Here is a 15,318-nt window from a genome sequence, read left to right on the forward strand (position 1 = left end):
CCTCCAATTGCGGCTGTCCTCCATCTTCAGGGTCACTGCTGCTGCCGCAGCTGCTGTTTGAAGTGCCCGCAGTGGTAGTATTCGGTCGCCTCCCACCAGGACACTGTGGAAATAATCATAACGCCCGGGAGGTTAATGGTTCCACCCCCAACGGCCCACACCATTTATGAACCTCCCTTAGGGGAAGTTTATTTTATATATTTTAAGGAATATGTGCTCAGATACCTTTTTTTAAAACCTTGTATACATCAATGTTGGGCCTTTTTCACATGGGAAGCTGAAGGCGGTGAATTTGCCTCTTTTTTTCAGCTGCTCCCATTCACAGTCCACAGTTGGCACAGGTGGTAGAGAGGTTCCCCCCATTGAGTCACATATGAGTGAGGCCATGTGGCGGTTTTTGCTGCCGGGTAACACCCACTGTGTATCAAATGATGACTTAAAGGGGCACTTAAGTCTGTGGGAAAAAATGAGTTTCTCACCTGGGGCTTCCAGCAGCCCCCCTACAGCTGTATTGTGCCCACGCCGACTCCATCAGATGCTCCTGGCCCCGCCGGCAGCCACTTCCGGTTTTGGCAACAGGAGCCGAAAGGCAGGGAACGCGAGTGATTCTTCGCGTTCCCGGCCACAATAGCGCCCTCTATGCTGCTATGTGCTATATGCTATAGCAGCATAGAGGGCACTATTGTGGCCGGGAACGCGAAGAATCCCTCGCGTTCCCTGCCTGTCGGCTCCTGTCGCCGAAACCAGAAGCTTCTGATGTGCGTGGGCACAATACAGCTGCAGGGGCTGCCTGAAGCTCCAGGTGAGTAAAACTCATTTTTTCCCACAGACTTAAGTGCCCCTTTAAAACACTCCCATTTAAGGGGCTTTATTTTGCAACCCGAAGGCTTTAACTCACAGGAACTGGATGCAAAACTACACATTCAATGCACCATTTGGCCATCTGTGTGAAAGAGACCTCATCTACTGAAGGATTTTTAGCTTTTTCTTAGAGATATATTTTAAGATCAGAGTAGCAAGAGCACCAGAACTAGATATGTTGGGGAGCATGAACTTCCGAGAAGAACAAGGCTGGTGCAGAAGGAAGAAGCACAAGTAGAAAATCACCAGCAGTAGAATGGGCATTGGAACCAAAATCCATTTATTTCACCAAATGCCTGTTATAGCAGAGGGAAGTATGACAGCCATAGGGCTCCAACCCACTACCAGAGACCAATTATGAGAGCTTTGTAGGTTAGAGTTAGTACTGGATCTTCTGGGTAATTGCCAGCTGTTTAAAGAACAAGAAGAGAGAAAGAAGGCAATCATTAGCAGGGTCCAGCATGGAGCAGAAAGTTGCTAGTCCATTAGTTGATGGGCCACAGAGCTATTGAGAGAGTTGATATGTTCACCCCTGAAACACAGTCCTAGTGAGGGGAACAAACTTGGTGATTCTTGGCTGGGCTAAGCTCAGTGTTATGGGCTCTTTAATAATTTGGGCACCAGTGACTTGAAAAAATGATGGACACAGGCAAAAGTCATAGTTGCATGGAAAAAATATTTTTTGCATTGCCAAAATTAAAATTCCACAAGTAAACCTGAGATAAATAGGAAAAAGGGATTTTTACTTTGCTCGGGCTTCCTCTAGCTCCCCGTAGCTTGTCAGTTCCCTTCTTGTCCTTCTAGTCCGGTCCACTGTGCAGTCAGCAATCCAGTTGGGTTGTGGACCATTGCACATGCGCTGTTCTGGTCTTACAAATTTATACATGCACAGAATGCTTCTGGGTACAGGAGCGTGATGGGGGGGGGGTCCTTGACTGAGCAAAGTCATGGGCCTTACGGGGTTGACAGCGGCATAACCGTTGGGATCGAGAGAACTTAGAGGGCTAAAAGAGGCCTCAGGTAAGTAAAAATCTTTCTCTCCCCTTCATCTTGGGTACACTTTAAAGGGAACCTAAACTGAGAGGGAGATGGATGCTTCCTTTTAAACAATGCCGGTTGCCTGACTCTGCTGCTGATGTCTTTAGCTGCAGTTATGGCTGAATCACACACCTGAAACAAGCATGCAGCTTATCCAGTCTGACTTCAGTCAGAGCACCTGATCTGCATGCTTGTTCAGGGGCTGTGGCTAAAAGTATTAGAAGCAGAGGATCAGCAGGACTGCCAGGCAACTGGTATTATTTTTAAAGGAATAATCTATATCCTTTTCAGTTTAGGTTCCATTTAAAGGGCACATGAAATAAGTAATATTTAGGTTGCCTATATTTCGTTTGTTATAGAAAAATAACTTGCCTTGCTCTTATGCAAAACAACTGCTTTCAGTAGTTTTCACATTGTTGACTTTGGCTTAGACTGCCGGTACTTTTTGTATTTGTCACTAGTTTAACCATTTACAGACCAGACAGCTTTGCCTTTAGGCTCTCAGGAATGACAGGGTCAGGAGCCCGTATATTGGGCTCAGCTGTCAGCATGGCAGCAGAGCAAGCGGGTACAGCAATGTAAACAGGGGTATGAATGGTGAGAGCAATCAGATGGCACAGGAGCAGTGAGTGAAATCTGTGCTCTGGCTGTAATCACTGCCACCTGGAAGAAGTTAAAGCGGAACTGATGATTTAAACGTTCACTTACCTGGGGCTTCTGCCAGCCCCCTGCATCCGCTCTGTGCCCACACAATCCCCCGTTCCCCTGCCGTGGCTTTTCTTCACGCCGATGTCCACTGTACGCGCTCCTATGGCAAGGAGCGTCCTACGCAGGTGCAGTACGAGAACAGTAAGCACCCAGGCAATGGGAGCCTGAACGAGGACGTGCACAGCAGCAGCCAGAAGTGAAAGTGAGCTGCGGCAGGGGAAAGGAGGAATGTTTGGTAACTTTGCAGGCACAGGTCGGCAGCAGGGGGCTGGTTGAAGCCCCAGGTAAATTAAACGCTTTTTTAAAAAACAAATTTTTTAAAGCTAAAGTAACATAAAGCCTGCTTTATTTTTTACTTGACCTGGTAAACCATAAATATTCATAGATTTTTACTGGGATTACCCCCTATGAACCTTTAGAACATAGTTCTAATTTCATCAGAAATCTGAATAGTGAGCAGAAAGCCACCACTGGTAGCTCTGTACAGCTCGATGCAGTACAGAGCTATCCAACTGTCAATCACACACTGCCTTTCCCACCCACCCTGTGGCCTCATTTATTAAAACATAAATAAAGTCTTTCTTGATCAAGGTCTTAATTGGTGTTTTGACCAAAAGTGTTTGCGGGTCCTAGTGTGTGATAATCCAATCACAATAAAAATTCAAAAAAAGGCTCCGGTCCTTAACCGCTTCAGGACCACAGGCTTCCAGCCCCCCCTCCTCCCAAGGACCAGGCTACATTTTACAATTCAGTGCATTGCAGCTTTAAAAGCTTGCTGCAGAGCATTACAACGCAAATGATTTCCCCCCCCCCTTTTCTGCCCACCAACCGTGCTTTCTGTTGGTGGGCTCTGGTCGCTGCTGCAGGCTGTTTTTTTTTTTATTGTTAATTTATTTTTCAATTTTTTTGAATAAAAATGTATATTTGTTTATCCCTCCCCCCCCCCCCCCCCCCCCCCCAAAAAGCAAATTACAGCGATCAGCTCTCATAGGCATCAGCCTATGAGAGCCGATCGCTCTCTGACCCGCTCTAGGGGACAGCCCAGTGTCCCAGCTGTCCCCAGTACAACGCTGCTATAGATCGCAGCGCTGTACAATGTAAATAGACAGAGGTTCTGCCGTCTAACAGTCTGATAGCAGCGATTGCCGCTTGGGGGACTGTTGATGGAGCAGAGCTTCGTCACTTAAGCGGGGGATCTGCGTTAGGCGGTCGTAAGGTGGTTAAAGAGAACCCGAGGTAAGAGACATATGGAGGCTGACCTATTTAATCTCCTTTTAAAAAATTCATATTGCCTGGCTGCTCTACTGATCCATTGGCCCTTCTTTAGGTTTTTTCTCTTGAGTTTTCTCTAGGAGATGATTTTTCATCATTTTTTCAACACTTCCCAGTTGAAAAAGCACAAAAAAGAAGGTAAAAAGGTGTTATCAAAATTATGTTTAGTAATTTTTTGTTTGCTGGTGGTTTAAAATGCATTCAATTGCCAAATATCACGTAGGAGAAAAGTCAGGAGAAAAAGTTAGTTGCATAAGGGCCACTACCTCTAACCATACACCCTGAACAAGCATATGCAGATCAGATATTAATGACTCAAGTATGACTGGATTTGCTGCAAGCTTGTTTCAGGTATGTTATTCAGGCACTACTGACCAGGAAGATAAGCAGGGAGCCAGGCAACTGGTATTATTTAAAAGGAAATAATTATGGCAGTCGCCATTTGTTTTTCACCTCAGGTTTCTTTTAATGGCAGTCATTTATAGAAAGGCTTGGATAGTAATGTATCTTTCTGTTGTAAAGTGGAATAAGCCCTTAGTCAGTGGCCACGCTGAGCCAGTGTAGGATGCAGTGACAGATGTTTGACCAGTGGGTCAGTGCTGCCTTGATGTATCCGTCTGATCTGGCTGAACATGGCCATGCTCAGGCAGGTTAGTAGACAGCTAGCTGTATAGGATTGTTTGACTGATTGCTGTTGCATTGACACGCCTCCATTTAGAGACTTCTTGTTTTTTCTTTAGACTGTAGACCTGGTTTAATTCATCCTCCACTGTAATCTCAGATATGTACATAGCTTTACTACTGTATTATAAATTAATTGGGCAATTTCTGCTGTACATTTTCTGGTGTAAAGCTCCAATCTTGGCAGCAAGACCAACGATCACATAGAGCTGGCTTTTAATTTTGCATATTTGTGAAACCTTGGTAGTTAGTAAAAAATACATCTTTCTTTCTAATTCATTTTGATATGCATTTAACGGTGCTGCATAATATGTTCAGTGTTCTCCCCAGGCTCTTTTTTTCCAGGGGCTCCACCCGGCTAGTTTTGGTGAGCACCCGACTGTCATCTGCTTAACTCCTCCTCTGCATTCTCTCATCTTACCCCACCCGCCTATTTTTCCATGCCTACCGGCTGGAAAAATATTCGGGGTAAAACACTGTTGTTGGTGAATTAAAAACAAAAAATAATGGGTATTGCAAGATTTGGTCATATATGTAATAATATTTATTACTGTATTTTTTGGACTATAAGACTCACTTTTTCTCCCCCAAAAGTGGGGGGAAAAAGTCACTGCATCTTATAGTCCAAATGCTACTAGTTCCTGACTTGTGAATGCCTGCCAATACGAACCTCCAACCCGTCGCAATGTCAGGGACTCCCTGTACTGTGCCCATGCAGAGGAGGACACTGGGACAAACGGAGAACAAAGGGAGACACAAAGGGGCATAGAGCCAGGGGCGGACACATGGGGACAGAGGAAGACAAAGGGAGACATGAGGTACAAGGGTGCATGAGGTACAAAGGGGGCATTCATCCACAAGATGCCCCTTCACCATGGATGCACCATGTTTAGTATACATTTTTTTCCCCCCTAGTTTTGTCCTCTAAACCTACAGTGGGTTGCAAAAGTATTCGGCCCCCTTGAAGTTTTCCACATTTTGTCACATTACTGCCACAAACATGCATCAATTGTATTGGAATTCCACGTGAAAGACCAATACAAAGTGGTGTACACGTGAGAAGTGGATCGAAAATCATACATCATTCCAAACATTTTTTACAAATAAATAACTGCAAAGTGGGTTGTGAGTAAATTATTCGGCCCCCTGAAACAATACTTTGTAGAACCACCTTTTGCTGCAATTACAGCTGCCAGTCTTTTACGCCCTCATCTACACGCGTATATGAGGCTCCGATCCGGCAGCTCGATTAGCCGCCGGATCGCCTCTTCCGAATCCGCGCGCATGCCCGCCGCGTCCCCGTTCACCCACGCGTGCGTCAGATTCGATTCCCCGCTCGTCCCCACTGGCTCCGCTTATCTTCCGCTCTATTCCCTGCCATTGTCCCCTCACGGGGAACAAGCAGGGAATCGGCGGTGGCAAGATCCGACCTGTCGGATCTTATCAATCGAGCCGCATCAGCGGCTCGATTGATGAGGAACATCGGAGCCTCATCTACGCGTGTAGATGAGGCTTAAGGGTATGTCTCTACCAGTTTTGCACATCTAGAGACTGAAATCCTTGCCCATTCTTCTTTGCAAAACAGCTCCAGCACAGTCAGATTAGATGGACAGCGTTTGTGAACAGCAGTTTTCAGATCTTGCCACAGATTCTCGATTGGATTTAGATCTGGACTTTGACTGGGCCATTCTAACACAGATATGTTTTGTTTTAAACCATTCCATTGTTGCCCTGGCTTTATGTTTAGGGTCATTGTCCTGCTGGAAGGTGAACCTCCACCCCAGTCTCAAGTCTTTTGCAGTCTCCAAGAGGTTTTCTTCCAAGTTTGCCCTGTATTTGGCTCCATCCATCTTCCCATCAACTCTGACCAGCTTCCCTGTCCCTGCTGAAGAGATGCACCCCCCGAGCATGATGCTGCCACCACCATATTTGACAGTGGGGATGGTGTGTTCAGAGTGATGTGCAGTGTTAGTTTTCTGCCACACATAGCGTTTTGCATTTTGGCCAAAAAGTTCCATTTTGGTCTCATCTGACCAGAGCACCTTCTTCTACATGGTTGCTGTGTCCCCCACATGGCTTGTGGCAAACTGCAAACGGGACTTCTTATGCTTTCTGTTAACAATGCCTTTCTTCTTGCCACTCTTCCATAAAGGCCAACTTTGTACAGTGCATGACTAATAGTTGTCCTATGGACAGAGTCTCCCACCTGAGCTGTAGATCTCTGCAGCTCGTCCAGAGTCACCATGGGCCTCTTGACTGCATTTCTCATCAGCGCTCTCCTTGTTCGACCTGTAAGTTTAGGTGGACGGCCTTGTCTTGGTAGGTTACAGTTGTGCCATACTCCTTCCATTTCTGAATGATCGCTTGAACAGTGCTCCTTGGGATGTTCAAGGCTTTGGAAATCTTTTTGTAGCCTAAGCCTGCTTTAAATTTCTCAATAACTTGATCCCTGACCTGTCTTGGACCTGTCTTGGACCTGTCTTGTGTGTTCTTTGGACTTCACTGTGTTTTTGCTCCCAATATTCTCTTCAACAACCTCTGAGGCCCTCACAGAGCAGCTGTATTTGTACTGACATTAGATTACACACAGGTGCACTCTATGTAGTCATTAGCACTCATCAGGCAATGTCTATAGGCAACTGACTGCACTCAGATCAAAGGGGGCCGAATAATTATGCACACCCCATTTTGCAGTTATTTGTAAAAAAAATGTTTGGAATTATGTATGATTTTCGTTCCACTTCTCACATGTACACCACTTTGTGTTGGTCTTTCATGTGGAATTCCAATAAAATTGATTCATGTTTGTGGCAGTAATATGACAAAATGTGGAAACCTTCAAGGGGGCCGAATACTTTTGCAACCCACTGTAGGTGCGTCTTATAGTCAGGAGCGTCTTATAGTCCGAAAAAAAAAATACAGTATTTTCTTCTTTTGTGTATCCAGACAAGTATGTGCTGTTCCCTCTGTACAGGGGGAGAGAGAAATGTGCCCTTTCTTGCCCACATTTCTGTCCAGCTGAGCATAGAATTCTCCCACATACAGACCACATCTTTGCCCACTGTGAAAAGGTTTTTTGCCAATACTTTTGGGTTCAGCAGGTACTTCAAAAGTATACACAAACACAAAGAAACAATTGGTTACCTATCTCTTATGTTACTTTTTCAACTAATTGTGTGACTGCAAATTTGCTGAAATAAATGACGTTCTAGGGTTGGACAAATCTCTGCCAGATAGGTAGCATACCTTACAGGAATCTCATCAGTAAAAATAAAAAAACATATTAGTTGAATCTCCCCCCATAAATGATGCAAGCTATTAAAGAGCACGGTGGTAAACAGTTACCATATATGCACCTAGGTTTAGAGGGCAACAACTAGGGGAAATTTGAGATATATATATATATATATAAATTATATATATATATATATATATCTCCCCCAAATGGTGGCCTTGATGTGTCCTTCTCTGTCCCCCATGTGTCCTTCTGTGTTCTCCATGTGCCCCCTTTAATGTCTTCTTCTGTCCCCAGTGTGCCCGCTCTCCCCGCATGCCCCGGCTCCCTCCTCCCTGTTGCATAGTGTAGCGCCAGCTGGCTTACCTAATGATGGCGCCTGGGATTGCAGACCTCCTTTTCCTCCACGTGGCTCGTTCTAGTGAGCGGCTTGTACTGATCGTGTCATCAGTAAAAGCCATCACTAGATCAAGCCGCTTGGAGGAGGAGGTCTGCAACCCCCGCAGGCGCCATCATTCGGTAAGCCAGCTGCCACTATATGGGGGTGTAGGAGACACGGGGGATGAAGCCAAGACCTGGGGGGGAGTGGGCACACACATGCAGGGAATCCCTGACGTGGCGGTGAGTCAGCGGTTCGTATCGGCGAATGTTCGTAAGTCAGAGATTCCCTGCCTTTGCCGTATAAGATGCAGGGCCCTTTTCCTCCCCATTTTTGGGGGAGCAAAAGTGCGTTTTATAGTGAAGAAAATACTGTAATTACCTTTGCGGGGCTACTCCCTAGCCCCCCAATCTGTATGTGGGCCTCATTGTGTCTCCTAGCTACAGTTGTCTAAATTTGCATGCTGGGAGATGTAGACCATTCATGTGACATCCGAAACCGAGCTTTTTCTGATTGTGTTAATTGGAAACCGCACCTTACCGTGAATCTAAACTGAGACGGATGTGGATTTTTCCTTTTTAAATCATACCAGTTGCCTGACTCTCCTGCTGATCATGTGTCTCTTATACTTTCAGCCACAGTCCCTTCAACAAGTATGCAGATCAGGTGCTCTGACTGAAGTCAGACTGGATTAGCTGCATGCCTGTTTCAGGTGTGTGATTCAGCCACTACTGCAGCCAAAGAGCTCAGCAGGACAGCCAAGCAACTGGTATTGTTTAAAAGGAAACATCCATATCCCTCTCAGTTTAGGTTCCCTTTTAAATATGAACACTTTGTATTATCCACTATTTGGGCCTTAGGGCACAGCTAGGAGTCCTGCAGTGCTCAGGCTTTCTGCTATACATAGCCAGTGCTGATGCCCATGGCTATTTTAGCCTGACATTCAGCTTTTAAGTAAAAGTGCTGACTGTTAGCATTTTGCCACCCCACCCCTCAGGGCCGGATTTACCATAAGGCACTGTAGGCACGCGCCTACAGGCGCCTGATGATGCAGGGGCGGCTCAATCATCTCCCTTTGCGGCTCCATCCTTCCATATGCCTGAAACCCCAATGACACAGCGGTCCAAGGTCCAAAGTCATTGAAGCAGCCAGCTGGACACTGGCAAAATTACTTGGATTATTTCCTACCATGGCCTCTGGCCGCATGGCAATCGCCATCTTGGACTTTCCGCCAAAGACTTGTCATTGCCGCATGGACTACCAATAACGGTATTTGAACTGTACATTAAGGCATTCTGTTTCTCTTTAATCTCTACTCTCTTTCTATCAAACCGATCTGTTCTGCCGGACAGGTATATTTATCTGGGTTAAATTTGACTGTGTGTATGTAGTTTTAGAATAAAACTAACAATTTTATCGTTCAGTCTTGTGCCTGTTCTGGTCATCTGATTGCTTCTACAACAAACTTGCCCTCTGAGGAGTCATTCTACTGCATTGTTTTATTATTTTCTTATAAATTGTTAATTTGCTAGCTAGGTTGTAAATAACCATTTCCTTCCTTTTAGGAGTAGCTAGTTGGAGACTGTCCACTCCATTCAACATGGACAGTGGTGGCAGTGAAATTACCCGATTTCCAGCACGAAATCGATATTTTTAGTTTACCAATTGTACATACAATCGGGATTGTACATGTATGGACACCTCCAACCAATCTTAACGTTTACTATGCACACAGTGAATCTACCTCCAGAAGTCTCTAGTGCATGAGACCTGCATGGCAACAGTGGCCTAGTAATACGGGATTGGTGAGTGATTGTCACATTACATATTGGCGACAGCATTGTGACCAATTGTCAGTCTGCTCACCGTACTTCCTGCTATCGGGTGTGACTGTGCCCCGAATGCTAACGGGAGCAGATTAGACAGGATTGACACGCTCTGTCACATTAACTACCTTCTGACGATCCAGCAACCGGCCTTTTAACGTCTTTTAGACGGGATTGTGGGGCTGGATTGTCACAGGCGGCACTTGGCTTTTGAATAGTCACAGCTCAGTAAAACCAGCTATCAGTCTAGTATGTGGCACTGGCGCTTAGCTATGTGATCGCCTTAGGTGGGTTGGTGTTAGGCATAGCAAGATGGATAGCTGATATCATATATAGATGCCAAAGGAACAGCGGATAGAATATCGGTAAAATAAAATTACAGATATTCAAACTGTGGATATCACCAGGCGCCCAAATAAACAGATGCCTGGTATGAACGTGAGCAGATTTTTTTTTTTTTTTTTAAGATCAGTAACCTAGCAACATAGGAGAAACCAGATGCAACACTGAAAATGCACCCAAATGAGCGGTGCCTAAATAACATTTACCTCCTAAAGCATCTTATTGACTTCAGGACTGGGTACACTGAAATCAATTTGAATGTTTCCACCACTACTCAATAGATTTTTGGATATTGACAAACTTTAGAAATAAAGAACTGTTTCACATGTACATTAGTAATTCATATTCCTTCAAAAAGTGAAATGAACTGATGAAATAAGATAATTGTATGAGTATATGTGTGTCACTGACTGCTTGATACTTGTTTGTGCAGGACGAACTAACCGCACTGAATGTGAAACAAGGGTTTAACAACCAACCAGCTGTATCAGGAGATGAACATGGCAGTGCTAAGAATGTCAACTTCAATCCAGCTAAGGTAATTTTATTCTACTATTTTGTTTGATGTGGCTTGCTTTCCTTTTCATTTCTCTCTTTTTTAGTACCACTTCAATGTTGGCCAAACATATTTCATATGCGATCTTTCAATTCTGTAAAACGAGTGCATGCTTGTAAAACTGAACTAAAACATTCAGAATGTTTTATTATTTTAAGGGCCCATTTGTTTCACACTAAACTTATTGAGTCTGGTTAGATGCGTAGACAGACATTTTTCTTGCACATTAGAGATATTGTAATGTATTTTCATGTAGTCCATAACCAGGGGTCTCTTGTTAAACTAATACAATGTGATTATTTTTTTTAAACTTTTGTTATTTTAGATCAGCTCTAACTTCAGTAACATCATGGCGGAGAAGCTGCGTTGCAATACTCTACCAGACACTGGTAGGAGGAAACCTCAAGTTAATCAGAAGGATAATTTCTGGCTAGTGACCGCTCGTTCTCAGAGTTCCATAAATAACTGGTTCACAGATCTTGCTGGAACCAAGCCGTTAACCCATCTTGCCAAGAAGGTGAGTGTCAGTAATATGTTATAGCCAGATTAGATTTCTAAAAATAAATTCTCTGTAACTTTTGTTTGTTTGTTTTTGCATTGATGTTAGTATTATTCTTGTCAACAGAAAAGATTTGAGCACATAGAGGAATTAACATAAATTAAAATGACTGCATAAAAATCAAATCGGCATGCATGTTACAATTGTAACATTGACATAATCCAAACATTATCACTTTGTAAACGATACAGTCCCACATCTTATTAAGTCTCCCGTGTTTTCTCCAAGGAGAGCTGTTCAACCTTACTAATAAAATATCGTTAAGTTCCCTCAAAACAAGAAATGACTCAAAATAAGTTTGATGCTACTTTTATTACCTACCGGTTACTTTTATGTACTTTTTCAATTGCTAAGTGCTGAAAAGTTACGTTTTAGAGAAGTTGAAAAAATGTTTTCCTTGGAGAAAAGGTAATTGGATAAGGGCCATAAAGTGCAACCCATTGCCTCATTTAGATATATTAAACATTCAGTAGCTTTTCTTCAAATCCTGAGTGCTACCTGATTCATTTTAAGATGGGGGAGTTACTTCCTTGGTCAGTGCCCACAGGACCCTGCAGACTAACAATAGGAGGTGGCAGAGGCATGTCTAGATTCAACTAGCCCAATCTCTGTACTTACACTTAGCGGTTTAAGCTGTTGTGAGATTAGTAGACCATGTCCTACAGAATGTATCAGTTTTAGCTAGGCATTTTTTGTGGGCAAGGATATGGGTTTTTGTGTGGGAGATTAATTGCTACCATTAACTTATTTAGTCTGGTTAGATGCGTAGACAGACATTTTTCTTGCACATTAGAGATATTGTAATGTAGTCCATAACCAGGGGTCTCTTGTTAAACTAAGCAGACAAACCGTTGGGTTCAAGGTCACTGGGCATTCCGTTTAATCATGTAAGAAATAAATGTAAAGAATTTGTTTTCAGTATGGGCTGTATCCAACTGGCATGCCTGTTAAAAGTAGCAGTACAGTGAGCTCAAGGAAAGGAAGAACTTGTTCTTTAGTATAATGAATGTAGATAAGGATGTGTTCTCAAAGAGCCGACTGAGCCACAGGATTCCACGTTTTTTTAGAGGCCAGCCTAGCGTAAGTCTGCTAGTTCTTGAAGACTGGGGTTGCTCCTTATTTGGATGTGATAAAACAAACTGTTGCACATATCTTTTTGACCAACAACCAAATTAGCTTTTTTACTATGGTTTTATATTTTGGACCTTCGCTTCACCAGTTGTACTTTCCAAGAATTCTAGGAGCTCTTAAAATTGTCCAGCTACCGACGGTTTCAACCATGCAGAGGTTCTGTCACTCAGAGGTGCAAGGGCTCCATATTAACTTTGACAACGTCTCTTTAGTTTCTGGATGGTGACTTCCTAGGAAACACAGAGGCTGCCCTTTTGATTGGGTAGGGATGAGTAACAAGGGTGTTGCCCGGTGGATCTAGGACTAAGAACTTATATTGGGAGTGTGGAAGCCAGTGATCTTATTGCCTTGCTGAATGCAGGTGGCTAGAGGTTTGGCACATATGGCCTTCAGTAGTTTGTTCAAGACCACCATCTTAACCTAACCCCCTTTTGTTTAATAATAAGATATAGGTTTGCTGTATCACCAATGAATGTATTTATTTTTTGCATTCTGTGATGAACAGGTTCCTATTTTTGGTAAGAAGGAAGAGGTATTTGGTTACCTTGCTCGCTATTCTGTACCAGTGATGCGTTCAGCCTGGCTAATAAAGATGACATGTGCATATTATGCTGCCATTACGGAAACCAAAGTGAAGAAAAGACACGTAATGGACCCCTTCATAGGTAATGTAGTAATTTTGTTTATATTCTGTGGCCATAACATGGTTATAATTTTATGTTAGTATGTCCTTATTTTCTCTCTCTGACAGAGTGGACTCAAATAATCACTCGTTACTTGTGGGAGCAGCTACAGAAGATTGCTGAGTATTACCGGCAGGTGACGGGTGGCTGTGGGCCTCCTCCTGGACCTGTGCCTCCAGAGGTAGAGCTGTCACTCAAACAGTGGGAGTATAATGAAAAGCTTGCCATGTTTATGTTCCAGGTAAGGACAAAGCCATTAATACATCCCAATCTTGCCTAATAACAAAGGTTTTTTTTTTATTAATTTTTTTTCTTTTTTTTTATACTTTTAATTTCTTTCTTCCTCCCTGCTTTCCATGTATTAAAGTGTACCCGAGGCGAAGCTTGGGTACAAAATCACATACTTAAAGAGACACTGAAGCGAAAAAAAAATGATGATATTATGATTTGTATGTGTAGCACAGCTAAGAAATAAAACATTAAGATCAGATACATCAGTGTAATTGTTTCCAGTACAGGAAGAGTTGAGAAACTCCAGTTGTTATCTGTATGCAAATAAGCCATTAAGCTCTCCGACTAAGTTAGTGGTGGAGAGGGCTGTTATCTGACTTTTATTATCTCAACTGTTCCTGGACTATTTACTTTTCCTCTGCTAGAGGAGAGGTCATTACTTCACAGACTGCTCTGAAAGACTCATTTTGAATGCTGAGTGTTGTGTAATCTGCACATATTGTAGAATGATGCAATGTTAGAAAAAACACTATATACCTGAAAATAAAAGTATGAGAATATTTTCTTTGCTGCTAATCTTCTAGTAATTATTCATAGTACCCAACCAATTCACTATATCATATTTTTTTTCAGTGTCTCTTTAAGGTGGAATATAACTCAGAATTTCAACTTTGCTCTAAAACATTATTTACAGCATATTATATGCAACCAGCATTTTTTTTTTTACTAGACCAGCATTGGAAGGGTTACACACAGAGCTTTAAAGTTCCGTGGAGAGAAATGCTGCCGCAGCCGAAGTTTAGATAGATACATTTAAGTAAACACAATGTAACAAGTGGTGAATATGACACACTCTCTGACTGTGCAGGAGCTCCTGCACAGTCAGAGTGTGTGTCACATTCCTCACTTGTTACATTGTGTTTACTTAAATTTATCTATCTAAACTTCGGATGCCTCTGCATTTCTCTCCACGGAACTTTAAAGCTCTGTGTGTAACCCTTCCAATGCTGGTCTAGTAAAAAAAAAAAAATGCTTGTTTCATATAATATGCTGTAAATAATGTTTTAGAGCAAAGTTGAAATGCTGGGTTATATTCCGCTTTAAGAGGGAAGCCTCTGGTTCATAATGTTGCCTCCGTCGCTGTTATCTGGTCCTCCATCGAGGAGCATCAAAATTACAGACATGGGCTTTTCGGTAATCTGATTGTGGCCCGTCGCCTGAACGAGTATGGTCGTGCCTGCACAGGAGGCCGAAGCCGCTTATGGACAAGCAGCGCTGTGCTACTGTACAGGCGTGGCCGGCTTACGCAGCTGCAGCATGGCCGCACTCATATCAGAAGAGGAGCATGGCCCTGATTAGCTAGGGGGGTCCCATGCAGCAAGGAAACTTCATTAGGATCCAGAGGCTTCCATCTGCTAAGAATGAATGTATTTCTGAACCAGAGCTTCAGCTTGGGTCCTCTTTATAACTGAAAGGTGCATTGAATTGTGATTGCTTGCCATAGATTTTTACTAAAGCTATTTAGGTATTGTCAATTGTCTCCTGAAACCATCATTAGAGAACACGTTCTATACAGATAACACTACTAGGGGCAGCTATGCAGCATGTATAGTGAAGACAGATGGTACCCAACAGCGAGATTACAATAGTTTAATTGATACATCCAGGCATATAAAAAAAACAAAATCCACTTACCTGGGGCTCCCTCCAGCCCCTGGCAGTAGTCCTGTGTCTTCGCCACAGCTCCGGTGGCTCCCGGCGTCCTCCGCTGCAGAAGCCGACCTCTGTACTGCTACAATCCTGATGACGTCGGCCA

The 15,318-nt window shown here is 43.4% G+C and overlaps 1 protein-coding gene across 3 annotated transcripts in view; it reads left to right on the forward strand.

Annotated features, from left to right (window-relative positions):
- Positions 1–15,318, forward strand: part of MED12 (mediator complex subunit 12) — a 118,279-nt gene that overhangs the window by 12,229 nt on the left and 90,732 nt on the right. For all 3 annotated transcript variants that reach the window (XM_068247605.1, XM_068247603.1, XM_068247604.1), the window contains exons 2-5: positions 10,776–10,880; positions 11,224–11,415; positions 13,094–13,253; positions 13,340–13,512. In XM_068247605.1, coding sequence (XP_068103706.1) covers positions 10,776–10,880; positions 11,224–11,415; positions 13,094–13,253; positions 13,340–13,512 — 630 coding nt within the window. The remainder of the gene's footprint in view (positions 1–10,775; positions 10,881–11,223; positions 11,416–13,093; positions 13,254–13,339; positions 13,513–15,318) is intronic.

Source organism: Hyperolius riggenbachi, chromosome 8 (genome assembly GCF_040937935.1).
Source record: "Hyperolius riggenbachi isolate aHypRig1 chromosome 8, aHypRig1.pri, whole genome shotgun sequence".
In the NCBI taxonomy this organism is placed as follows: Eukaryota; Metazoa; Chordata; class Amphibia; order Anura; family Hyperoliidae; genus Hyperolius; species Hyperolius riggenbachi.